The sequence below is a fragment of the Pelecanus crispus genome, chromosome 2, assembly GCF_030463565.1.
Source record: "Pelecanus crispus isolate bPelCri1 chromosome 2, bPelCri1.pri, whole genome shotgun sequence".
NCBI lineage: Eukaryota > Metazoa > Chordata > Aves > Pelecaniformes > Pelecanidae > Pelecanus > Pelecanus crispus.
Window position 1 is genome coordinate 90,901,872 of NC_134644.1, and position 26,929 is coordinate 90,928,800.

At 40.5% G+C, this 26,929-nt stretch overlaps 1 protein-coding gene across 1 annotated transcript in view; it reads right to left on the bottom strand.

The window, feature by feature from the left end:
- Positions 1-1,387: 1,387 nt before the first annotated feature.
- Positions 1,388-26,929, bottom strand: part of BASP1 (brain abundant membrane attached signal protein 1) — a 52,391-nt gene continuing 26,849 nt past the window's right edge. Inside the window, exon 2 of the mRNA XM_075705818.1 lies at positions 1,388-2,277. Within this exon, the coding sequence (XP_075561933.1) occupies positions 1,534-2,268 (735 nt within the window). The 5' untranslated portion in view covers positions 2,269-2,277 and the 3' untranslated portion in view covers positions 1,388-1,533. The remainder of the gene's footprint in view (positions 2,278-26,929) is intronic.

The window sequence follows — 26,929 nt, forward strand, 5'->3', positions numbered from 1 at the left end:
ACCACTCAGCAGAAACTGCAATTATTCAGCCATTCTGCTGAATAGAAATGGGGCAAACAGGCAAAACTATTGAAAAAAGTTGTTTATGCTAGGCTAAACTCTGCTCAGCTACACAAGGTTACCCATATTTGAAATACACCGAATTGGCCTTTTGTAGCAGCTGCGATTCATCTCCTGCGCAATGGCAATGGGCAAAAGAACAAAGTGTATCAGGACTAGGAATATTTTAATAGGACTAGGATTAAATTTAATTGCCTCATTTTAAAAGATCAGTTTATCAAATCCACTGTCTTATTCCCAGTTAAAACCCAGTCAGTATGCCTCTGGCTTTTTAAAATAGCAAGACAGCATTTTTTTCACATGTTAAGGCAGGCAAAAGCCATTTCTACTTTGCTTGGGATAAAACATGCGTGAGATGTGCTGTTCATTTGCCACTTCTTCCAACATCACCTGTGAATGCTTGTGGCTGTTGAAGTAGGACTTTATGGCAGCGTGTTTCTAGGATCATGAAGTTAATGGTTCCTTCTTTACGTCTACTTCACTATAAATAGGAGAGTAAGCAGCCCCAGATGTAACACTTCTTCTCTGAGCATAAGGATCTCCTTCATCTAGTTCCCAAGGGGTAAAAGTGAAGATTTAATCAGTCTTTACACTTTTATATTTTTTAAATTATTTAATTTTTATTACTGTTGCACCATTTATACAATTACATATAATTTCAATGCATCCATTTTACATTTTGTTTTTTCTTTTGTTTTCCAATGAGTGTGTGTTGGTGTCTGTGACACAGAATGGAAGAGAAACTGGAACTGCAATGAACGCAGACTTTTTCATTTCCACTGACCAATAAACAGAACTACAGGTGCACCCAACCACGGACATGCATTAACTCGTCATGAGAAATCTAGGTAGGCTAAGTAGGATGAGAATGCTTTTTACTCCCAAAAAATATTTGGAGAGGAAGAATTGGAGGATTGGCATTGAGAAATATGTGGACAGCTAAGTGGGTTTTGTCTGAAAGTTGGCATTCATCCACTGCATAAAAAAAATATCAAAATAAGAAAGGCTGTAAATAAAAAAACCACAGGAAACACTGCTTTCATAAAGATCTGATTGCCTTGGCACAAACCCAGTGGGCAGAATCAAACGCATCACTCCCAAACCCCATTACGGAACAAAAAGAAGATTTTGATACACTGGTGGAGTGCATTTACAGCAGTTCAGATACAAAAGATGTGCTGTACTTTCAGACATCCATTTATTTTACTTCTTTTTTTTAAATCCAGGACTTGTGTCAAGTTGGCAGAAAGTATATTAGATATTTCCCCACAAAAATACTATTTGGATTCTCCCCCCTCCCTCCCTCCCAACTTGAAGGGACATCCTTTTCATTTTTTCTTTTTTTTTTTTTTCTCCTTTTCTTTCTGGGCAATACATATTTGTTATTTCAGATCTGAAACGAGTTAGTATAGCTGAAAAAATAAAAAAAAGACACAGGTTGTTTTAAGTGGTTGTTTCAACAGGCTGTCCAATTTAATCTTGCACTGCTATGGTTTGATCCGAATTAGTCGCTGGAACTTCAGAAGGTTTCACTTCCTCTGGTGGGGCTGCAGGGTCTGAGGCCTTAGCAGTGGAACTAGGTGCTGCTGTTGCTGCCGCGGTCTCCTTGGAAGAAGGCGCAGCCTCGCTGCTGCTAGGTTTTGAGTCTGAAGCTGGGGCCACTTCACTTTTAGTTTCTTGGGCTGCAGGCGTTGCGGGAGCCTCAGTCTTTTTGGCTTCCCCTTCCTCTTTGCTCTTGTCATCTGCTTTACTGGGAGCTGTGGCTTCTGAAGGCTGGGAAGCTTTTGCATCGTTACTAGGCTCAGAAGTTTTGGGTGCTTCGCTACTGGCAGCAGGAGCAGAGGCTGCAGTTGGCTCCTCTTGCTTGGGTGCCTGTTCATTGTTCTTCTGTGGCTCTACTTTCGCATCGACAACAGACTCTGACTTCTCTGGTTCTGGTTTCTGGGTTTCTTCCTGGGTCACTGGTTTCTCCTTCTCCCCTTCTTTTTCTTCTGTCTTATTGGCAGCGACCTGACTATCCTTTTCACCCTTTTCCTCCTTGTTGTTCTCCTTCACTTCTGTGGTCTCTGTGGTTTGCTGGGCATCCTCAGCCTCCTTTGGAGTCTCCTCTTCCTCAGTTGCTGCTCCTTCAGCCTTCTTGTCTTTGTCTTTAGCTTTTTCATCATTGACACTGTACCCCTTCTTCTTCTTGCTCAGTTTGCCTCCCATGTTGGAGCTCTATAACAGAAAAGAGGAACAGGTGGTTACCCAAAGCCCAGCATTTATCACCAAGAGAATCAAAATCAGGTCAACTGAGGTGCAAATTGATGCTGGCTCCTGAAAAGAAGACTACAAGAGGTTTGGTCAGACTTTATCAGCTGAACGCACTGACACCGCTGAGCACCACTGCCGCTGAACTTACGTCCTGCTCAGCCCTGCAGCATTTCAGTCAGCACACCCCCTTCTGCCACATCCCCTTATGAACAGTCCTTCTCTGAACCCCTCTAACCCTCGTTACTTTTCAGGGGGAAGGGAGGGGAGGGAGTAACAAGATGATGGAGGGCTAGCATACATCATAATGTCTTGTGTCCTGTGAAAGGTATAAAAAGGGTGGAAGTAGAAAAAAAGCCATATTTATATTCAGGTTGGGCACAAACAGAATTTGACTGTCAATCTTGGCATCCACCCCTGGTTAACACAAAGTCCACTATCACTCTAGCAAAGGCTATGAACAAGCTTTGCATTAAGGTTTGCAAAGATCAAAGCGAGCCTAGAGTCAGTGAGAAGGTTGATGTCCTTCCTAAGACAGAAGACTTCATCTACTCACTCCATTCTCACCGCTTGTTACCTACACAGCCAGCTCCCACTGTATATACAGCCTATGCGCAGGGCTGATGGTACCCAGAGGGGTGCGGGCACCACACTCCAGCAGCCCCAGAAGTAGCAGCAGCTCCCGAGCAGGGACGTCCCCATGCATGGAGCCCCCACCCAGCCCATTCCCACCCCGCAGCTCCCGCAGGGATCGCCAACCACGAGCCCCGCATTCCCGCACAAGCAGTGCCTCACAGCCCCCCACAGCAGGATGGGAAACACAGAGCCTGAAACACAGCAAGCCTGTGACCACTCGGAGAGACAACAGAAGCAAATATGGGCAATTCTGAATGCAGGCTTACATGTAATACATGACATGACGCAATAAAAAATAGGGGGGCAAAAGAGGGGTGCATGCTTTGCAGCCTCTGCTCACAGTTTGCAAGCATAACAAGTGATCAGGTACACAGTTCAGCTGTTTAAAAGAAGTTGAGCACGTATGTAACCATATCAGTATTTACATACCCTTCGTGTGTGTCTCAACTAAGAATATATAAAATTTTCCACAGTACTTCAAAGCAAACTTTGTCTACTAAAACAGGAGGAGACACAGATACATTGTCTCATTAATGAATATGAAAATCTGTTTGAGTGCCTGAAAAATACACTTCTGGTATTAAATATATCATTCATACTCGATGAAAGGTTAAGAAAAAAAAAATCCTAGTTGCGTACTATTTGAAAATAGTGGAGAAGGTGATTTTTTTCAAAATACTGTCAAACAAATGTTTAAGAGTTTCTCCAAGGGAGCTGAATCATTCTAATTTTCTGTTTTGCAAAGGCAGGTAGTCTTGTAGGCCTTATATTTTTCACACACTTGCCAAAATTGTGTATACATACCAGTAAAAATTCATAAGAGTGCTCATAGAAAGCTAAATAATAAATAATTTTTAATACCACTAAGAACTAGCTGTCTCTCAGTAGATTTTCTGCTACCACAGATACAAGGCACAGGCACAGGCCAACAGCAGACTTTCCATGTCTTGGGCAAAAATTAGATATTAGGGTCAGCAGAGACCTTTCTGATTTCACCGCTCAAGAAGAATAACAATTTGCAAACACTGTTGAAGGGTTAGCACACAGCCCTGCAAAATTGGTAACCTAATGTTGCTAAAACACTAATTTGTTGTCTGAAATTTTATGGGGAACAGCAATAAAAGGATTAACTTCCATAGACCCATAGTTAAGCAATCTAATCTCTACCTTCACAGCAGAGATACCAGCTTTTTAAGTATTTAGGGCAGCCTATGGACATTAGTTTGTTATCTGACAAATTTACGGGCTTCTTGATACTCCATAAATATTGCTCCAGATTATTGTTTATGTACAGTTACAACCAAAAACTCTGAAAGGGTTTTTTCAAGTCAGAAGGATCAGAGATTTATACTGAAGTCATGTGTGTATCCCAATTTGCAATCCCTAATTAAGCCTGTATTTGTTTCCCAGCAAAGCCCAGATACTGTGAGCCTAATTTCATTTGCTACGTCTTCCAGATTTTGCTGTTTCATGGACAGTAATAACTCACCACAATTTATATTTTCTTCCACAATGTCCTGGTTTCAGCTGGGATAGAGTTAATTTTCTTCCTAGTAGCTGGAATAGTGCTGTGTTTTGGATTTAGGATGAGAATAATGCTGACAACACACTGACGTTTTAGTTGTTGCTAAGTACTGCTTACACTAGTCAAGGACTTTTCAGCTTCCCATGCTCTGCCAGGTGCACAAGAAGCTGGGAGGGGGCACAGCCAGGACAGCTGACCCAAACTGGCCAAAGGGCTATTCCATACCATATGACGTCATGCTCAGTGTATAAACTGGGGGCAGTTGGCCAGGGGGCAGGGATCGCTGCCCAGGGACTGGCTGGGTGTCAGTTGGCGGGTGGTAAGTGGTTGCATCACTTGTTTTTCCTGGGTCTTGTCCCTTCTTTGTTGTTGTTTTCCCTTTCACTACATCATCATCATCATCATCATCATCATCATCATCATCATCATCATTATTAATATATTTTATTTCAATTATTAAACTGTTCTTATCTCAACCCAGGATTTTTCTTGCTTTTGCCCTTCCAATTCTCTCCCCCATCCCACAGCAGGGACGGAGGGTGAGCAAGCAGCTGGGTGGTGCTTGGTTGCTGACAGGGGCTAAACCATGACACACAAAAAGCTTTTAACATCAGATACAGCTCGCTACAAAATGTGTATGCTAAAGAACCTTTAATAAGCAGAGAGGCATGCATATGAGAAATGTGCTCCCAAACTATGAAAAGAAACACACACTCGTCTTTGCTCAGAGGTATACTGATCGCTGCACCTCAATTTGCATCACAGCCAGCTGGCTCAAGATACTGGAGCAGAAGATGGGGAAGAGGTTCAGAGACTAGCATTATGCTCTAGTAGTAAATATTTACAGTTACTAATGGACTGCCACCTTCCAACATAGTTTCAACTACTTTATAACAGAATAGATTCACTCCTTGTGTCACTGAATCTTACATCTCCCTATTTAGAAGCCCCCTAGATCATCATTGTTACAGCTATGCCAGGCTATCACGCAAAAGCACAGCAACCATGAGGGTCATCGCCCAGCCCTGCAGGTAGCAATGCTATGATGTTCCTTTCCCCCTGTATCTGGATTACAAATACTCCTCCTCCTCTCCCCAGCCTCCCAATAACGTATCTGGGCTCCCCTGGTGTGCCTGGTGCCACATGGAAATGAATCTCAGTGAAACAGCAAAGTGCATTAAGTCATTGAGGTACGTATTCATACAGTGTTAAATCCACTCTGTATTACTACCTACGTATTAACACTTGCAAGAGTACAGACCTTACTGCTCCCCCCCACCATAGGACTAAAGTCTAACAAAAAGGAGATACCCTGCCTGCCCCAGTGAGTCTGATGAACCTGGCTCCATTGCTCAGCCTCTCCCACTTCCCCTGCCTTGCCCTAACCCCCATAACCATGGCATCCGCCTTGTGATGGCAGACCCAGAAAAAAAAATTGCCTACAACTATTTACCATACAGGCTAATACCCAGTACAGCTTCAGTTATCTGCACTACCGTTGACACACAGTGGTTTTGAACTAGCTCTAGCAGATACACACTGAGCGCAAACCACATCCAAAAGGAAGATACTTGAAAATTTTGGTGCTGAGCACCATTCCTGTAAAATGGCACAGCATTTGATGCCTGTGCCTCTCCACTACTTGACAGAAAAGTGTCTAGAGAGAGACAGTCTATAAGCAGAGTTTATGTAAGAAGTTGCAATATACCAGTTATTTTCAGGGAACTTTGATGAACCAGTTGGCAGACCAGCACATCAGAGGAGCAAGGTTAAACACAACACTTCAAAGTTATAATAGACTTCATCTGCTTCTCTACGTGTTCAGTATTCTTTGACTGTATTGCTCTTTTCATGGAAGAAGAAACAGATCCAGACACCATTATGGAGGTCTCCTACAAGAGGAGCAAAGATTTCTTCAGTTTCTAAGAGCTGCTGTTCATTGTTCTCATCCTGAAGTTTCCATTCTCCTGCAGAAAGCAGGGAGAGAACTGGAGAGCATGCACAGGTATCTTTCTTACTGTATAGAAGAAATAATCTGACTATATTTGTATTACAAAATATCATGTCCATAGGTCACCTAGAGCACATTTAAGCACTTTGAAAATTGAATATTCATGGTAATCAGGATTTCCTGGGATAAGAGTGTCAAAAAAAAGAGTTAATGTCCATAAGATCATAATACAGCAGGAAGAACTCAGAGAACATTTTAGATCTTACACTTGAAGACTGAGCTGATCTGGTGGAGATGAATCCCTGGAACACAGGCAGCATACATTTGTACAGTTTGGGAAAGGAAATGCTATTTCCAAGTTTTATATTTCAAATTGTGCTTCTATAATGAAAAAGTCCCTAGAATTAGACTCTTACTATCTCTCTCCTGTCAGTAAAGATTTGTCTGTACAATTAGATTTCTTATGTGCTTACAAATTTCTAAACATTTCATTTAGCATGCACTTTCACATCCCATGACAGGGTCTGGCTATTACTGGAATGGACTTGCTATCACCCTCATTCTCAGTACAGAGAACAATGCATCAGAAAAGGACAAAACCATAGATATCATCTGTAAATTGCCACAGTCTGATTGCCAAAGCTAATCTTCCAAAGCTCCTGTTCAGATTCTTGCAAAGTGTGGGGAGTTCAGTCCACCTCCAGAAAAACCAGTTCAGGAAGACAACAGGTATCTTCTGAAATCCCACTGCCTTCAGCACAATGTAAGCACGTGTGGTGGGTCAGGCCAAAGTAGCCCTTGCACAAGCCTGTTCCCAGGCATGAGATATCTCACATCGCCTGCAGACAAGAGCTGTAAAATGCACATCCCTCCCAAGGCAGGGTTTCAACACTCCAAACCAAAGGAAATACCGATCCCAGAAACTGCCCCACCCCCCACATGCTCAAAATAAATGAAAATATCTTGAAGAAACCATTGCACCTCTGTACCTCATTGATTCACCCTACACCTCTGTTTAAAAAAAAAAAAAAAAGCAAATTTTTATAAAGGGACATATATAGGAACTTAAGGAAACAAGGAATTTCCAAACACAATTTTCAAAAGATTTTCTGAAACTTTTATGAAAGAAAAAAAAAAAAAGAACTTTCTACTTCTCAAAATATGCAGTACAATTTCATGCTTCCCATTACACGCACGCACACACACACACACACTCACTCAGAGACACTCCTATCTCACCAGCCCAGGTCAATCAAAGTTTACCCGGTTAATGTTAGAAGATGTCTGTAGCATACCCCTAGATAGAAACAGACTCGTTAGCCTTGTCTTTTAGCAACAAAGCCATGTTTTCCTGTTCTTTCTCAATTATCCTCGTACATCTTACAGGGGGGTTGGGCTAGATGATCTCTAAAGGTCCTTTCCAAACTGAAGCATTCTGTGATTCTATTCTATTCTGTGATCTTCCTTTTCCTCTGATGTGTTACTTGGAATTTAACAGAACAGAAAGTGCTAGGGCGCACTGTGGTTCAAGCCCCTTCACTCTCCTTAATAAGTGACCTTTTCCTTTTCCTTTCCTGTTCCTTGCCTTGCCTTGAGCCTTGCCTTGCCTGGCCTGGCCTCCCGTCAAGAAGCTGACGAGAGCCGGAGCCGCGGGCGGCGGACTCTCTCTTTCTCTTCTCTTCCTCTTCTCTCTCTGCCTCTTCTCTTCTCTTTCTCTTTCTCTTCTCTTCTCTTCTCTTCGCGGCCGAGGAACGGCTAGTGCGCCGAGTCTCTTCTCCTTATCTCTCTTTCTCTTCGGCTTCTCGGCTTCTCTTAGTCTGCTCTCTTCTTCTCTTCTCTTCTCTTCTCTTCTCTTCTCTTCTCTTCTCTTCTCTTCTCTTTTTTTCTTCCTTTCTCCTTTCCCCTTTCCTTTCCTGCCTTACGCTACCCTACACTACCCTACCCTCTTTTTCTGTGTTCCTTACGTTTCAGAGCAGTGATGGGAAACAGCTGTCCTTCAGTCAGGTGGGTTGTGCTGCTGGTGCAAGGGAGGCAGCAGAAAACACACACATGACCACCTCTCCCTACAGAAGAGATGGCTGGGGGTGGCACACAGCTGTGCCCCAGGGGCTTGGGCACCTCATGCAATTCCGTATCTGCAGGGCTGAGAGCAGCACACCACCTTCACATGGTAGTTACATATATCCAAAGGTAACAAGGTGCTAGTTCATTAAATGCACACAACAAAACATGGCCTGTGGTCCTCACATGCCCTGGTTGTTCAAGCTGAGTCCTTAACACAGTACTAAACTGGGAACATCTTGGCTTGGCACCTGTGCTGTTTTCTTCATGGACCACAGATAATTTTTTTCTCCTTCCTTCAGCATGTGCACAGTCCTGTAACTACTGTGCCTCCTTTCTTTCCCCCACAACCTCATGAATCTCAAGATCTAGTAAAGGAGTATAGAGGAAAAGAACAGTGAATACATAAAATAAAGAAATTGTGTTCACCTGTTTTTCTAACTTTAATCTTTAAACGAAGCCAATTCCAGCTCTGTTACCATCCTGTTTCTTTTAATATGCAGCCAATAAAGGAATTCTAAGAATTAATATTGCCAAGTCTAAGGATTTAATTCTCAGCCAGATCTCAGTCCTATTTTCCTCTGGTTAGAAATAGAATATATTTGATGCAAATTTCTTTTAAAAAAAGGAAAAAAAGAGGAACTTCAATTTTTATGTTATTTTAAAATTCTGGGGGACACATATACCACACAAAAATGGGAAGGTTGATGTGCTTTTTTTAATATGGGCCATTTCTCATTAATATTTCTAAATTATGATCATTGATAATAGACTCCAATTATGAGAGTTATAATAATTTAAGCACACTGCAGATATAAAATTGTGCCTGGCTATTTAAGAACTTGTACATGACTAACTGCTTCATTTGAGAAGCATAACTACTAATAAAACAGCAAGTTATGAGAAAAGTTAATAATCACATGACAATTATTTTGAGAGCAAATTAAAAAGTTGTACCTGAGGTATTACTAAGATACATGTGAAATACATGAGCTCTGAGGTATGTATTAAATCATCAATTAGGAACCTATTTTTCCAAGAACAGCACAGGAATGAAGATCAGCAGTTTCATGACAGGCAAAGGTTTTGCCAAAACTATCAATTCATATGAGCATCAACCTGAAACCACAAGTACTTCGCACGTGTAATTCATCTTTGCATCCTGTGCGGAATAACACTAGCTAGCTAGGCAGAATTCCTGAATAAAAATAAAATTTATCCATTATTTGATGAAAGAATGATGAAGATTTTGTGGGTTACATTGAAAGTAACTACCAAAGACTTTCAACTTACCTCCTCCTGACTTGGAGGACTGTACAGCTGAAGACCCTGGAGACACATAGTGACTGACGATCCACTACCCAGTCTGACTCCGGTCAGACATCAGCACTACTTTAGCTGTAGGAGATTCTTCAGAAACAAATATATCAAGGTACTGCATTACACAGTCTCTGTGTCTTTCACCCTATATTAAAGCCACTTATGTGAAGTACTGACCTGTGTGCTGTATGAGCTGCTCTGTAGAAGCGTGCTCCCAAATGCAATACACCTCATTTCCTTCAGGCGTTAGAAGCCCTTAGCCTCTCCAGCTACAAAGCCATCTTGCAGAAAACATGAGCAGAATATGGACCAACATGGTCTTGCCCTTCCCGAGTCAACAAGCGGCATGGAAGAAATGCTCTGCTGTGTGCAAACTCCCTACTCACCCCAGGCAAGGCTGTGCTTTGTAGGCAGGGATAACATCTCTTATAAGACCAGCTAATATGGATAGAAATAACATCACCCCTGTTCTCCTTCGACGATTGTCTATAGCTGATCTGTTTTGGTGTTAGCATTATTTGATACTTTTCTATTGCTGGTTTCAAATCAGAATCACACTGGTTTTGCCACACCTGTTTTTTTCAGCAATCCAACACAACATTACATTGCCCAGCAGCGTAGACACAACTGCCAGTGCCTCCAGTTTCATCCCTGGCAGCTCCTGCAAGGCTGGTTTGCATTGCTTATAACAGAAACACAAGCCATATTAAAAACTGAGCAACACAGAACAATCATAATAGAGGTTATTTTTACAATGCAGTGTATACGTTGCTCAGCCTTGCATTCAGTTCTTGCAATGCTCTGATTGCTTAAATTAAAAATGTTGCCATCACTTTCTATTTGCCTCAACTGTCCCATTCAGTCTACTAGCCTTCCTACAGACTTGAGAACCAGCTCATGTTCAAGGCATTTCTCCTATATTCGGACTAACTGCATATGTACTTTTTGTTGAATAATAAAAGCAGCTTGCAGACATGCTCATGCAGGTACGCACAGGCAGCCAAAAGTCAGCCTGCCCCAGACAGAGATCTTAATCACACTATTGTTAGGCACACGGTTGGAAGGGGAAACTGCTGTAAACACCTGTTTTGCAGAGACTGAGATTAATTTTACAAGAACACCTCTTGCAGAAACAGTTTGCAGAATAGGAATAAGCCAAAAATATAACCATGTGTCTCCTCCTTATTCTTTCTACGCTGCCACATCACGTCGGGGCTTGTGCATGACTCCCCAGGAAGCAGTTTAATAAATATTTTACACTAGCCAAAGCTTTCTAATCTGTATCCTAGAATTAAGTTCCTAAATAGGAAATGATGCAAATTTCAGAGGTGCTTATTACCCACATCTTTCAAACTGTTCAGGTCCCAGGAGCATGCATAGCCAAGGGAGAGGCAAGATTCCACACATATTATTCCAATTATGGCCAGCCACTTTTTGCCTCCCTCAGATACTTAAGACACCACCACCATGTCTAATTACAAAAACACGCAAGGTGATAAAAGCCTAGATAATGGGGCAATTTCCTTCTAATTGACATTTTGCTCAAATTTGGTCCCTCCAGCGCTATCTCTGTCATAGATCTCCATACCACAAATATGCTTGGCTGGCAGACCCCGAACTGTTTTAGGTGCCTCCAAAGGAGATACTCCAAAAATGTAACAGTTGATGCTAGTAAGCAACGAAAACATTAATGTCCTCCACACTACAAAACCTCATTCCTGAAGGGACTGCACACTAGGAAAGGGAATTTTTTCAAGCTTAACACCTATAGCTTGTATTTCTCTAGCCTCATCCTGAACAAAGAACATGCAGCCTTATACTTAACATACACTACAAGATACACAAAGAGCTTTTAAATTCATGCTTTCTATACCAAAAAAGAGAAATTACTATATGATCCTCATTTACATGTTTACTTCAATAGCAAAGGTTCTCAGTGACTGCATAAATAGCAAACTTACCTGTCATTTTCTTAACAAGGACATGGAGACCCACGTTCGCTTTTTAAAAAAGGCTTTAGGGTATTTAACTAGGGAACTGTCACTGTAGACAATTATTTATGGGGATCTACATTTACTTTATATCTGTTTAATATTCCACACCTTAAAAATCTGTATTACTTTAATGCCCATTTAACTGGTCACACTAGTTTCAATCAAACTTGAGACAGTCCTTTATATAAACTACAGTATGCTCCAAGAAATGGATACATTCATTTTGAAATCTTGGAACTACCAGTTTTACTTTGAAAATGGATTCTCCAATGTGAGTGCTAAATTCTTTGGCATTTTTCTTTCCCATCTCTAGGCTGCTCATGGTGCTGCTCACTGGAAGAGCACTGGGTGTACACCCTGGCTGTAAGAAAACATCCTATAGCTAGAAACAGGAGTCTTAACAGACAGCTCAGACCTGTGATAGATCATGACAATCCTTAGACGATGTATTTCCTCCTTCTGTTTGCATGACACCCTCACTACGGGCAGTGAAGCCACATTTATAATTATGAACCAAATCCGAACCTCAATTTTGTTCTGCTTTTTCAAACACAAGCTACATGGACTGCAGCACGCCATTTCTGACTACAGCACATGACTCCACAATTGCACCACAGAAAGGAAGCAAACGACAGGGAAGCAAGACCAGCCGCCGTCCACCCAAGGCAGCACTCCACTGCAGTGCGTGTCATGGCGTTCATGAGAACATTGCAAGCGCTTCCTTCCAAAATACACAGTATCTAGTTTACTCAGCAAAACAAAATATTACCAATTTAAATGAAGTATTTATTGTTGACTCCTTTATTCCATTACCTAACCATTAAAGTATTCTAAGGTTTAGGATCTAGTTAACACAGTCTCTATCTGCTTTTATCTGCTTCAGATCTAAATATAGCAACCGCTTTTCTCTATTTTTCTTCAAAAGGAAATGATTGCAGATCCACTTGATGCTCCAGGAGGTACCACAGCTTCAGGTTTAGACATTGGAAGAGGTTGGTTAATTGTAAAAAAACACCCATAGTCCTCTCCTCCCAAATCGCTGTCACAGAACATGCAGCTGTTTCAGTTACTGGTGATGTCCCCACCTTCCTGATAACCTCGGCCCTGAACACCACAACGGCGTTCCTCACAAATGAAGGTATATGCAAGAGTCACGGGATTGAGCCAATTTCATCCTTCAGTTAATACACAACTGCTAATGCCAGTTAAATTAGTAATTGGAATGTTATTCTGAAAATACCTGCAAGTTTAACATTGCATTAGAAAGCTGAGTACACTTAGGTCTTTAGGACCTAAGATTACAGACCACGCCTCTGGTGGAATTCAACATCCTTCAAGCAGTCAACACAGAACCTACTTACCACCTCAGCAGCACTTACAGGGTATTTTACACAGACTTCCTGAAGAGCTGCTGCCTTTCTCCTTGGAATAACACCTTTTGACTTCTAGTCTTGAGTACAAAGTTTCATTTTAAATGAAAAATTCCGTACTGAAGTCAATGTATACAAGTCAAGTCATGTTTTGCGTAACATCAAAGCCACCTATAATTAAACCCTGCGAGACTTTGGGCTGAATTACAAGTATTTTTCATGTTGTTAAGAAAAAACTCCTCCTCGTGACCGCAGTATCAGTGTCAGCACCTTATCAGCTCTCAGCTTCTCACAGCTCTGTTGTAATAATATCTTGTAGTAAAGACCTGCTCAAAAGAAATGAGAGAAATGCAAGCCTGAATGTGCAGCATCCTGGAAAACGGTTTACATTCATGTTCCTGGTCACCTGTTTGTGCCATTTACATTTTCTACCAGACTGTAGCTTGGTCTATTATATTGTCACTTGGGTCACTCTCACTTCCTGGTTCTCACGCTAGCAGAATACGTGGGTTTTTAAAACAGCATACATTTAACACAAAAGAAAATCTCATGTTCCAGACTGTCTTTTTTGATCTTACTTAGAATGCATGTTTTTATTGGATTTTGACTTTTTCTCCCTCCCCCCTTCCATTTTTTACACAAAGCATTACATTCAAACTACCAGGCTTACCGGTTTCACTTTAGTCACTGCGGGGGGATTATCAAAATAACATGGAACCTGTACACAACAATCACTGGCAAGCAAAGAGCATTAAGCATCTGATTTCTATTTGTGTCTTATGAATATCTCTCTCCATCTTTTTCATCACTACTCATTTACACTCCTCTAATGGCTGTTCAAAATACCAGGATGTCTTAGGCAATCTTTTATTAAGACTGGCATTATTCTCCAAAACTTGAAAAAGAAGAGCAGTATTTCTTGACCCAGATTAAGAACCGCAGGTATGTACCAACAAATGTTGTCATGTGGAGCCTATTACACTCCTTCAGTGCCCCATTTCGGTAATAAACTGTACAAATTCAGAGAGTGCCACAGATGGTAGAGAGGAAAGAGACAGAGTTTGCTTTTTGGTTTCAGTGGTGCAAGCTGACAGAGGGGGCTGCAGAATAAAAAAAATCTCTATTTGTGTGTGTCCTAACATGACAATGGTTTGCTTTGAGAAATCTACTTTGAAAATCTGAAGTGTTTCTAATAATCCCAAAGAGCTTGGCCAGGCAATAAGCCATGTCATGTGTTAAACTGTTAGATACGTCACCTTGGATTCAAGACTCCCAGATCTAGATTGATTACCGAAGTTTCTTTCTGACATCTTCACTGACTGTACTTTCTGTTTTCCTTGGTTTTGGTTTGGGTTATATTGGGGTGGCTGATCAGCTCTGCTAGAAGGAAGGTTACATAAGACTGGAGGCTAAAAGGTCCATTTGGCAAGATTTAAAGATAGCAGCTAGTGCAATCCATGAATTGCACCAAGAGGTTTATGTTCAAACCAAGCAAGGCAGAAATCCGATTTAACAATTACTCAGCCAGAACCATTCCAAGCTAGCAGCTACCCAAAAAGGAAAAGAACAAACAATGCCCAAGGAATGAAATGAAAACTAGAAATCAGGAAAGGTGATCAGGTGCATATCTCTTTTCAATAAAATAGCTTGTTTTTCTTTTCCATTTAAGTAGCAGTAGGAAATCTATGCATCTTAAAGCTGTCAAATTTAAACTCACAAAATGAAAGCAAAAGGAAAATAACTTTGCGGGGATAGCTGTGGAGTTGGATGTATTCCCTTTCCCTCCCCCTCACCTGAGCTCTGACTTGCATTTTGTGTCAACAAATGTAATCAATACCTAATATGGCCACAATTCAATTTCTGCAGTTCAGAATGCGTATCAATTGCCTTAGATTATATTACTCTTGATGTAGACTAGCCCTCCAACAAGGCTGTATGTATGCCAATTTGCAATTTTGTTCAACTCAGACCTCATAAAAGAGCTTACTTTGCAAGGCCCACGTGCTGCACAGAAAGCTGTTTATAGAGAACTCTTAAAGTCACTCCTTCAATTTAAAGAGCTTTCAGTCCATGGCTATCTGAAAAATTATTTATTCTAACCAAAGAAGGCAGGCACACATCAATATGAAGTATAACTAAGCTATTTCAGCATTAAAATGAGAAGTCTATCAAAGTAACAGAGATTTGCGAAGTATGGAAAATTGGGTTTCATTTTTCAAGACAGAGCCATAAATAAAAAGAAAAATGCCACTAGAAAGTTTCTGTTAGCTCTTTCATCACTAGTATGTTTCAGTAGCAGCCCATGCTTCAAACCAGCACTGGGGTCCCATTTTGCTGTCCCCTATATTAGCACATATGTGGAATCCAGCCATGTCCCAGGATGTCTACGTTTTAAAAGGAGTAAGAGGATATCAGTTCATTTTAATGCCTTTAACAGAACACAGATGCCAAGACTCCCAACAATAACTGGCTTTTCCAGAGGTTTTTTGTAATCAGTTCTCCTGGCTGGTGAAGTAGCAATGGACCGAGCAGCACTTCAATTTGTTTTTTTTCTTTCGTGCACTAGCAGGTTAGCTGGCTGGCTGGGGCCCCTGCATTCCCCTAGGAGATCTCATCAAGGAATGGGAACCGAGTGAGTGCCTCAGCCCTGCTGCCTCAGCTCTGGCTCCCAGGTTTGGCAAATGGTTTGTTTGGAGGGTGGGGAGAAGGAGCTGCACTTCATAAACTTAAAGATGTTGGCTGTCACAAGCTAAGAGGCATTCAGCTCTGCAGAAATCATATACACAGTTCTGCTCACTGCAGTTTTCTGGGTAATCCCCCGACATGTACAAGTTGAGCACTAAATTCACACATCCCAAACAAGGGGGCCTGGTCTAAGTATGATTCAAGTGCATGGAAGTCTCATATCCATATTTGGAAATATTACTTTCAAAGGTCTCATGCTATTTCAGAAAATGCTAAGTGAGCCAGTATCAAGAAATATGTCTCAAGAAACACAATGATTTTAAGAGTATTTGCAACCCCAAATCTTCATTTAAGTCTCTTATCTACCACAATCTCCTACTCTCTTGTATTTCTTCTATTTTTAATCACAGGTAACTGGTAAGCAACACCACAGTTAAGCTTATTCTATGATTTATACATAAAACGGAATAAAAAAGTTTTTTGCCATAAATGGCCAGTTTCACTGCCCACTTTCAGCTCAACAATTCTTCACTATAAAAGGGCAAGTCTTCTATTTAAGTATTTATTAGCTTTTTCAAAGGAATGATTAAAAAATTGTTTCTTTTTGAAGTCTATTCTGTGTGAATATATGGGGCTAAAAAGAGGGGTCCTTTTATGCTAGCTGCCAGTGAGTGCAAACTTCTCTCATGTCACACACTTCTGACAAAATATGACATGAGCCACTTCATTCAAACACAGAAATCAAATACAGAAGCAATTATTCTCTTTATTCAGGACAACTTAGATAAATAATGCAAAACTACCATCACACCATTACATTTTGTCATATCACACTTAGCTTCATGTGTGAAGCCTGTCCCAGCTCTGCGTCTTTCTACAAGTCTAAAGAACCAACCTCATATCCCTAAGATCACAACATGCTCATGCTGAGCAGGAGTCATCTTCTCAAGGTGAAATACGCCATCCGAGAGCAGTGAGATAATACCCCTTGGTTTAAGCTTCTGGGAGCTGTCGTAGTATGAAGCATACCATGGTAAAAATGACAGATGAGATCTTCCCTTCCAAAGCCCAAATGCAGACACATATTACTGCAATAAAACTGTAACATAGCATAAAATGGTGAGAGTATCTCTCTCTCCCTGTTTTCAGGGGTCCACAGCAGCCCGGGGTCAGAGGAGGCAAAAGCCCAAAACCTACTCAGTCTCTTCCAGTTGCTGTTGCGTGGAAGGCCACCTCATTTGCAGCCCAACTTCCCCATTTGCAAAATGGGTTAATACCACTTTTCATCCTCAGAAAAGCTCTACCTGATGCTAACAGCTGCTATAAAGGGTTAGAGATATTTTTCCTTCTTTAAAAAGCAAGCTCGCTCCATATGACTTCTTCACCCCAAATCTCTGTTAGAGAAAGCTGGCTTTCTGCATGTTGGCACCGTACTGAGTTACTGTCTCTGACACTTACCATTATATCGCACATATTAGAATAGCATAATGAGCAAGTCACTCATCTAGATTTTACAGTACTGTGCTAATATTGTAATATGGAGCTGTAAAGCATCTCTGAAAATTTTCAGGTATTGCTGAAAGCTCCTTCTGGAACCAAGCTCCTTCGCATTTATGCCTCTAGGCTGAGAACATCTGTACATGGATATTTTGATTTATAGTTCCAAATACACACATTTCATTCAGTTTTAGTTCACTTGATGAGAAGGATTTTTTCTCAACCTAAGCAAGCTCAGGTGTATCCAGCTGGATAAAGATGAAGCTACTGCTTGGCAGCCATCTTAGTGCTTTATTAAAGACAGATGTAAGAAAACAAAGTAATTTTGCTTAAACAGAACATTGTGAATGCTTGAAAAAATTATGATAAACCCCTTTTAACCTGCTTTTATTAGGTTTTCAGGTGTCGGACTGATGCATCACGGTCAGTGCTATGCTTATTCTATGTTTATTAATTAGATGCATGTCTTTGTTAAAAGAACATCCATTTTAGGAGTAATTATTCAAATTTGAACAGACACAAGAGGAACCTCTAAACTGGTTCACTAACTTTCCAAGACCTTTTCAAAGACTATGCAAGTTTGAAAATTCTGAGTTATAATAGTCACATACCGCAGAAGCTGCCTTTCCTACCTACAGATCTGAGCTGTAGTGACCACATTATTACAGTCATAGAAACTCATGAAAATTAGAAGTGTCTTCCTTTAATGTGCAATTAAATATCAACTGGACGTAGCAACACGGCGCTGCTGGAGATGATGCTCAACAGAGCAGGATACAAAAGGATCATATGCAAGGAATGGCATGAATTAGGGATTTCAAGGGTGACAACTTTAGGTGGATTCCCCTCAGTAGCAGCATTTTCACCCTGCCTACTCAAAACTAGTCTGTATTCTGGAGTTTCAGAAGCCTTGGTAAGTCAGTTAAGATCAGCAGCACAAATTTGGCCAGGTAAATAATATCAGGGGAATGAAGAATGGTCGCGTAGGTCTCAGTTCTTAGTACCTGCACTGAGGGGCAAGCAGCCACAAACGACTGCACTACGGGCTCGAAGTCACAGACTGAATTTGTGAACCTCTAACTTTGTACCCATTGACTCTGATGTAATTTTTTTTTTATGTACACTTTGATGTAATTGGTTTTTCTATCATGAGTAGATGAAGGGCATACACATGTTGTTGCAGAGACTTCTGCTTCCATGCACGTTACATCGTGGCAATTGCGTAAACACAAGGCTTTTGAAAAAAATCTCTTATCAGTGTCTGTTGAGCAGGTTCACAACCTATTTCGTAGTCACTGGTTGGAAAATAAATTTATCTTAAAAGCAAAAAAAGTTTTTGGATTAATTTCAAAAAGAAGTATAATTCCCATGTAAAAAGTTCAAATAACTGTTACTGAGGAAGAAAAAAAAGATTTAGGTTTTTTTTTTTCTTTTAAACTAAAAGAAAACTTTCATTATCATATTTGTCAGAGGTCAGCCAGGAAAAATGTTATGTGTGCCAAAAAATCTTAAAGCTACTACCCTGAGAAAGAAGTGAGGTTAAAGTAACTAAATAATATGGGATCATAACTACACGACACTCAGTTCAAATGAACTCAGTTTCTATGAACTCTTATATTTTTAAGTTGTCAGCTCATAATTTTATCATAACCACAGAGTGTTTGGATTTTTTTTAAAGCATCAGCTCTAGCGTTTATTACAAAAATAATCTAAGCTTTCATTTCTAATCCTTATTTTAGCAAGAAAAGTCCTGAAAGAGTCCTAAACCCAGGAGGCATTTTTTGTTTCATGGTTTCTTACGACATCATTCATTTTAAATGCTTAAGGAATACTGCACGCTGGGAATATTGCGTGCTTGCAGGGACAGAAACATATCTGAAACATTCATTAAAAAAAAAGAATGTCGATTTATTTCAGTCATTCATACCTGGTATTCAGATAAATTCAAGAAACACAAGGGTTCTTTAAATTTATTTTAAAATTTGTGTGAGTGTTTCTTCTTAGCATGCTTTGTTCTGACAAGTTAACCTTACATATTCAGGAGTCAAGACATCTAGCACCATTTGAAATAAACCTGATAAAGGACTGTACAACACCACCACAGGGAAGACAGAAGAATTGTGGATGGGAAAGAAGAGAACTGAGTCTCTGGTAACTGGTATGTCAGGAGTGCAGATAGGAGTCTGTCAAAATCAGTACAGGCAGAGAAAGAAAGCAGTCCCAACAATTTTTCCATTTCAAACCTACACAGAGAACCCAAAGTTGTCCTAAAAATTAAATTAACTTTAAAATGAAAAAGTCAAGAACAATTTTGTTGTCTACAGGCTAGCTACAGTGCGTTGCTGCAAGATGATCTATGCTATGCTCTTCATCTACTGAGCCTTCTGGAGTGTTTTGACATAAATTCCTTTTCTCATTTGCACTTAACTGATATTTTTAGTGCTCTGAGTGGTTTTCCAGCTGGAGCACTATAACAATCGTTTGATTTTATTTACGTTATTCATAGCATAGAATTAATCCACAAATGAAAACATGGGAATTTGAAATTGGCTGCCTGTTAGGCCATTTCAACTGTTTTGCCTGGATATTTTTGTCTATCTTTTTTCCTATCTCATTCCTATTTTTAACAACTGGCATATAACTATTTGCTATCAGACTAGATTAAAACAAAAGCAGTTCTAAAACTTGTTCAGAGTAATGTGGTGATATTATCTGCTATACCAAGTAATTCAGAAACAAATCAACGTGTAATTTTTGCTGAAGAGATGGGCATTTCCTCATTTTTTTTAAGTTCCAAATTTTATTTTCATGAGTTATGTTCAAAATTCAGTTAGGTGCTCTTGAGAGTTTTTCCTTATGATCTTTCCCTCAAAGATAACTATAGATAACAGTGCAAAGGAAGAACTCGATCTTTACAAAATGGCACCATCATTAAAAATAATTTTGCAGTTTCTCTTGAAGAACTACAAAGTAATGCTTAGCAATGCTAAACAAAAGTTAATCTGCAATGACTGTAATTCAGTACTTTCAAATGAGTATTAAAATACTAAGTTTTCTATTTAGGAGACTGAAATTTAGCTGGGATCTTTGATCACATCTCTAGCATATGCCAGTACAATTCACTTTGAATAAAAAACAATAAAAAGAGAGACAGAAAGACTCCAGCACTGTTTGATAGCCCCTACAAATGAAGTTAGAAACTGGATCACAGAATACTGAACCAGAGGCCCTGAAGCAGGTTGGCTTTGTTGAACCCCACGTTCAAAAATTTTTTTTCAAAAATCATATTTCATATGCAGCCCAACTGCATGACATCTACAGTTACTAAAATATGATCCTCAGTTACCAGAAATATGCTCATACTAGCAAACAGCAGCTGGAAAACATTAGTATCAATGGTAAACCTGGATGGATATCAACATCTGCAAGCTAACAGCCAGAGACAAGAAGTATTACAGTTGTACATGGCCACCTGCCTATACAGATTGAGAGCAATTAACTCTTCTCAGCTGAGTGTCACCCTCCTCAGACTGCTTTAATGACTTTAAAACATTGTTTAGAAGGTTATCGAAAGCATATTCTTTACATTTGCAAGGTACAATGCCATTTCTCCACTGTAAATCGCTGAGATTCACAGCCTTCCCTTGACTAGCACCTCAGCACGATGCTGTGGAGCAGCATGCACCACTGGGCTTATGAAGATTTGACATGTGCAACTAAGCACGTGGAACAAAAGACTTAGTACTCAGCTGCAAAAACATGCAACAATTAATTAAATATTTGACTACAGCAGGATGAAATTAAAAGCCTGACTTTCCATTAGGATCTGTAACTACCTTGGACTAATGTCTAAGAAAATACAAAGCCCCATCTTCCCTCATGTGACATTATCAAGCAGTTGACAGCAGAAGGGAGCAATAGGAAAGCAACTTTGTGCACATACGCATGCCTGTGTTAAAAACAGAGAATTAGACCATGACTGCAATTAAATTTACCAGGAAACAGATTCTGGAGGCTGTAAAGAGGTAATGAGGTCTGAGAAAAGGGTGCTCTTTCCCCTTCTTATTTGGTACTGGAAAGGCACAGAAAAAAAGAAAAAAAAAAAAAAGAAAAGAGAGTAAATGTCACTCTACATTCCCATTCAGATGTGGGGACTTCACTGAGCCTGTCAATCTGTGCCCATTTTCAATCAACCATTATCCACAGACAACGGGAATGCATCACAGAACTGTTTATTTTCCATTTAACACCCCACCTGGAAAGATCAGCAGTCCTGCAGCTCTGAAAGGCTCCATGCTCCATTGCTGATCTTGCTAAGATTTGAGAGACCATCAGCACTCAGGGGTGCCATGCAGATTTATAGGTGCAAATTATAGGGCTGAACAGCCAGTCACAGCCTGAAACATCGATATCTAGATGAAGACACTTCCATACAATTGCTGCATGGACACCTCCAAGCTGTACTTTTGTTCTTGGAGCATGATATTGCTGGGAGGTTTCTATAGCACTAGGAAGACTCACCCTCTGATCAGACACTAGCATAAATTTGGTACAATATTTTCACAGGGGTTATTATTCCTATCCACCTAAATCCTCCCAAAATGTAAAGTTTTCTTCTTTTAATGCAAAAAGTAAAAATTGCAAGCAATCCAACCATTTTTTTTTGCTTGAGAAGCTACAGGATTTTGCATCTCACCTGTAAATAACTATCTGGTATCATCGAGTCATGGTGCCTAGCTGACCTAGGAATCTGAACAATCTATATCTGCCATAGATATAGAAGTGGGAAAAGGGCATAAAAAGTGTTAAATGGTTCTTTCATTCTAGGCTATGCTTTAATTCTTTTCTACAGCAGTGTTTTAGATCTCAAATATATTAAGGCGTTAGGGAATCAACTTGGACATTACAAGCATCGTTGCAAAGAAAAGCTCATGTGTAGAATCTGAGAGTAGGTACTAAGGAAAGTTAAAACACAGATTTAAACTAAGACCACTAGCCAGAACATGAGCTACTGAAGTGCGAGGAATTATTGTAATTCACAAAATGAATTTACTCACTGCCATTGTCCATACTGAGCATGCTTTAACAGCAAATGTGTAACAAGCAATGCCAGGAAAAGGTTAACAAATTGGTCCTTATGTTCTTCTGATTATTCAGATGTTGGGTGAGTATTTGACAAATGGTAGACATCTTTGCAGCCCCCAGGATTAGGAGTCATTTTAGGACGCCACTGATTATTTCTGAGGTCAATCTGTGTAAATGTTAAAAAGAGTGAAACTGCTTTTATGTCCAAGAGAGTTTGCAAGAGAAGGGAAAGGGACGAAAGGGCGACCCTTTCCCTTTAGAACATTTCTGAAGAAAGGATGTCTCTTATCTGCTTCTAGAGCGCATACTGGAACATGGCAGGTCACCTCCCTCCCACTGTCTTTCCTCCATGTTTTTACCATGTTCCTCACTGAAGAAATATCCAGGACGTCATTCTAGCATGCAAGGCAGTGTGGCCATCCTACAAAGAGGGCAAGATGTCCTGTGTCCTAACCAAGAAACCAAAGCAACTTCTATACAGGGTCAGTATGGTCTATATTGCTGGTTAGCTCTCTGTCACCATGACAGAGCACCTCAGCTCCAAGCTGTCCTATGCACACTTAGCATGGGATGTATCCCCTCCTGGGCAGCAAGTGCTTCCTCTGCACTGGCATGAAACAAAAGACCCCACGAAAGGAGCTGGAGTTTCTAGATGAAAACACACAGAGGAGGAGATTTACACTTTAAGGGAGCAGAGGAGAGGGACAGAAGAGAGGCTAGAAAGCTACATAAAAGGATATATAGGAAATCTATCCTTCTCATGTTCAAAAAGAGTAAGAATATGCTGCCACAACACCAGCTTTCACCTCCTTTCCCATGGGGCCCTTGCAAACAAAAAGTCCTCCCCACCCACAGCTGTAAGTCAGATAATCTCCCATTATACCAGGTGTTGTACACAGATGTAATTTGTTCTCCTGGCCTAGATAAGAAAGGTACAGCACTAGCAAAACCGCGAAACAAAACAGCAAAAAAGCAAGTAAAAAAAGCTCTCTCAGACCAGTAGTAGCAACTCAAGCACTGGAGCCCGCCACCTGTTTGGACACAACCTGGCTTGCCCAAAGTGCCCGGTGTCACTGAATGCACAGGACTAGGCCCAGCAAGACACCATATGAAATTTAACAGCAAAGTGTACAGAAAAAAGCAGTATACTTAACTCATTCTTGGTAAATGGCTCTTCAGTGTAGTTGGGTTGACATCTGTAGCTGACCTAGGAATCTGAGCAATCTACATTTTCTACAGCATTCAGCAGAAAAGGGGCATAGAAATTGTTAAACGGGTTGAAAAAATTCTCACCTTGAGTTTAATCTAGAGCAGATAGAAAATAGTTCAGTTACTCAGCAACATAAATTTTCTTTTTTTTTATTTTAACGGATATCTGAAATTAGAGGCAATAATCTACGCCTCTATAACTACTTTTATAACTGTTTATATTGCTATAACTACATAAACTGCATGTATAAGCTGGAACGGATTTCTAGGCATGTGTTCTGTGACAAACAGGGATAATAAATCACGGAGTCTTCTGTTCTTCACCATCACCTTCTGCTGTATGTCACATTTTGGTTCACACACTACCTTTCATAAATTACCCTCCCTCTTCACTTACAGTCCCTCTTCACTTTTATGAAACACAGCTGTCAGGGACTTCAGTAACAAAGAAATTCCCAAATTCTCCCAGTCTCAGGCGTTTCCCTGTCTATTACACTGCTTACAACATCAGAGTGGTATTATGTGAAATAAGGCTGCCTTAAAAGTATAGCTGCCACTATCTATTGACACAGGACACTTTAAAATGAGAATGTAGTAAGAGTCAGAGTTCAAGAATTGCACACCCAGTCCAGGTGGATAACATACAAACCTCTTACAACTCAGTCTCATTAAATGAGTTCAGAGAAAGGGCATTGCTAAAAGTGAGGAACAAATGTCTTGATTTACAGATCTACGCATCTGTGCTGCTAAGGAGGAACCCAGAAAGGACACATACAGCGCAAGTCATTTGTGCTACCTTTTACTGAAAGCCCAGTACAGTAGAAGGTAATGACAGCAGTATGCTGATGTACAAAATACTGCTCCAGTTACTTAAACCAGGATCCTCAGTCCTGGCCCTTCCTTTCTGATCACTGCCTGTCCAGCAGCCAGGCTGTGGACAGCCCAGGAGATGCTCTCAATGACGACTGAGTTGCCCAATGTCACCAAGTTTAAGAGACTCAAATTCACGCCTATAAGCAACAGGGTGGAATATCAGAGACTACACATTCATATATTCATGGCAGGAACATGCTGATACAAATCAGACTACTGATTTTACCAGTTTACCAGTAATAACCAACTGGACCATAGCAATCACACCAGTTGTTGAATAAAGGCTTTTTTTTTTTCAGAAGTATGCACAAGCCTCTGTGAAAGAACTCCGTGTCAGGGCAATTGCTCCTGGACTGCTACTCCACTGTTTCCAAAGATGCCTAAGCAATGTCCTGCACCATGTTTTATGTCCCTGCTACTGCAAAACACCATGCAGCACACACGCCAGATCCCACTGGGATGGACGTGAAGCACTGTCAAATGATCTGCCAAGGTGGAACCGAGTCAAAATGCCCGCGGTTGATTCAAAAGTGAGCTGCTTTGATTTGGGATTTTGGGAGAGGAGCAGCAGCTCATTTCTCTAGTCACCGCTAAGGGGTCTGAGAAGGCAGCATGTTGTGACACATGAGATTCAGTTTCAAGCTCCTGTTCTGCTTAATTCAGGGTGACCAGGAATAAAAGAGCTCTGTCTTGACAAACAGTTTGAACTTTGGATCTCCCACAGCTTAATCCGTCCTTTAGCACGCATGTACAACTTGTGCAAGACAGCCTTCCCTCTTCCCACAACAGGAGAGGACCCAGGACACTGCCTGGGTGTAAAAACAGATGTTTCCACAAACAAACAGTGCAATTAAATTTAATTTGAAGCAGTACAGCTATTTCTCTTCCACACACTACTCTGAGGGGAGGAGGAATAGGTGGAAAAGGGCAAAACTGTGCAGCAATTTCATAGCTCACAGGCAAGACCCTCCCTAACCCTGTAAGCGTGAAAAACAATGGCACCAGTCCAAATGTCTTCCACCTTGGTGCCAGCTTGTTACCCACTCTCTGGCAGAGAAACTGAGATCTCATAAGCAAGCGTGAAGAATTTGCTTTTTCCTTTTGTCACCTGAAAGCTTTGACGATATTAATCTCATTTTTACCTACATAACGATTTCTCCAAGTTTAGGCACAGTGTTAGTTAACTTCCTGCAGCTAAGCAGACAATCAGAAAAAGACTCACAGGATTATAAGGATCATGTATCCATGGTGATTTTAATAAGAAATCTTACTTGCAGTAGAATAGATAGAAGCAAGAAACAGAATCAGGCTTCACGGGTGATTTATTTTAGTTCATCTCCTAGGAAGGAGGATGTTACTGGTTTGATTTGAAGCCAAAAATTGCCAGCCTGGATCAAGTTCTTGAGATTCAAACTCAACTATATTCTGCTCTCAGAAACCAGGACACTGTGGCTGTCTTTGTCTTGAATATACCAGTTCTCTTTGGTAAATTGCTTATAATGTATTAAGCCAAGTTTTGACAGAGTCATGCTGTGAACATTAATTTCACCAACATTAAGTATCTTACTTCAACTGCCCTGTTTCTTTTCCTGTAGCTTTCCAAAAGAGCAATATTTATAGTACTTCTGTTCCTCCCCAAGGCCACCAATGGTTAAGAGTGCTCAGGTAAAGTAGCCTAATATACATATACCTAATTTTGTCAATTCTTCAGCCAGGAAAGGACAGGAATTTTGCAGCATGTGTCAGGATGCTGTGTAGAAAGGAGCACTAAATAGTTACACCTTTCATTTGTATCTATATTTCAATTACATTATTTTTCAGAATTTGTATACATATAAATATATATGTGTATATGTCTATATACATATATAGGCTCTACTGAGTATGAGCACCCCTTGTTTACAAAGCTTCTTCTTGGAACAGCTGCTTAATGCCTGTTACTCCTTGCAACCAATTGCTACATTTTCTGAAACACAGTAAGTTTATTGTCACTATGTATTGTAATAAGCTAGTCTATCAAGCATTTTTAAATTGCTCACTACCACACCATATTCCCTGAAATCCAGGATAAACAGAGGATTTGGGTTTGCAACACCCATGGGATTCTGCTGCCCAACTGCAGGCGTGTCCTAAGCAGTGATGCTATTTGTGATGCTAGAGAGGCTATTCCGTGCCCATTTGGTTTCCTCTGTTGTCTACAGCTATATTTTACTCAGCATCCTTGCTCAAGGAGGAAGTCAAGGAGGAAGAAACCCCAAGAAAACTATGTCAACAAAGTAGAATTTGATAGAAAGACTTGTAAGAATACAGAGAAAAAGACCTGTTTGCCTTGAGACAGACTCTGTAGGAGGGAGATGCCATGGTTAGAGTTTTAGGCTTGAACAAGCTAAGACCAGAATGGAAATTATGTTAA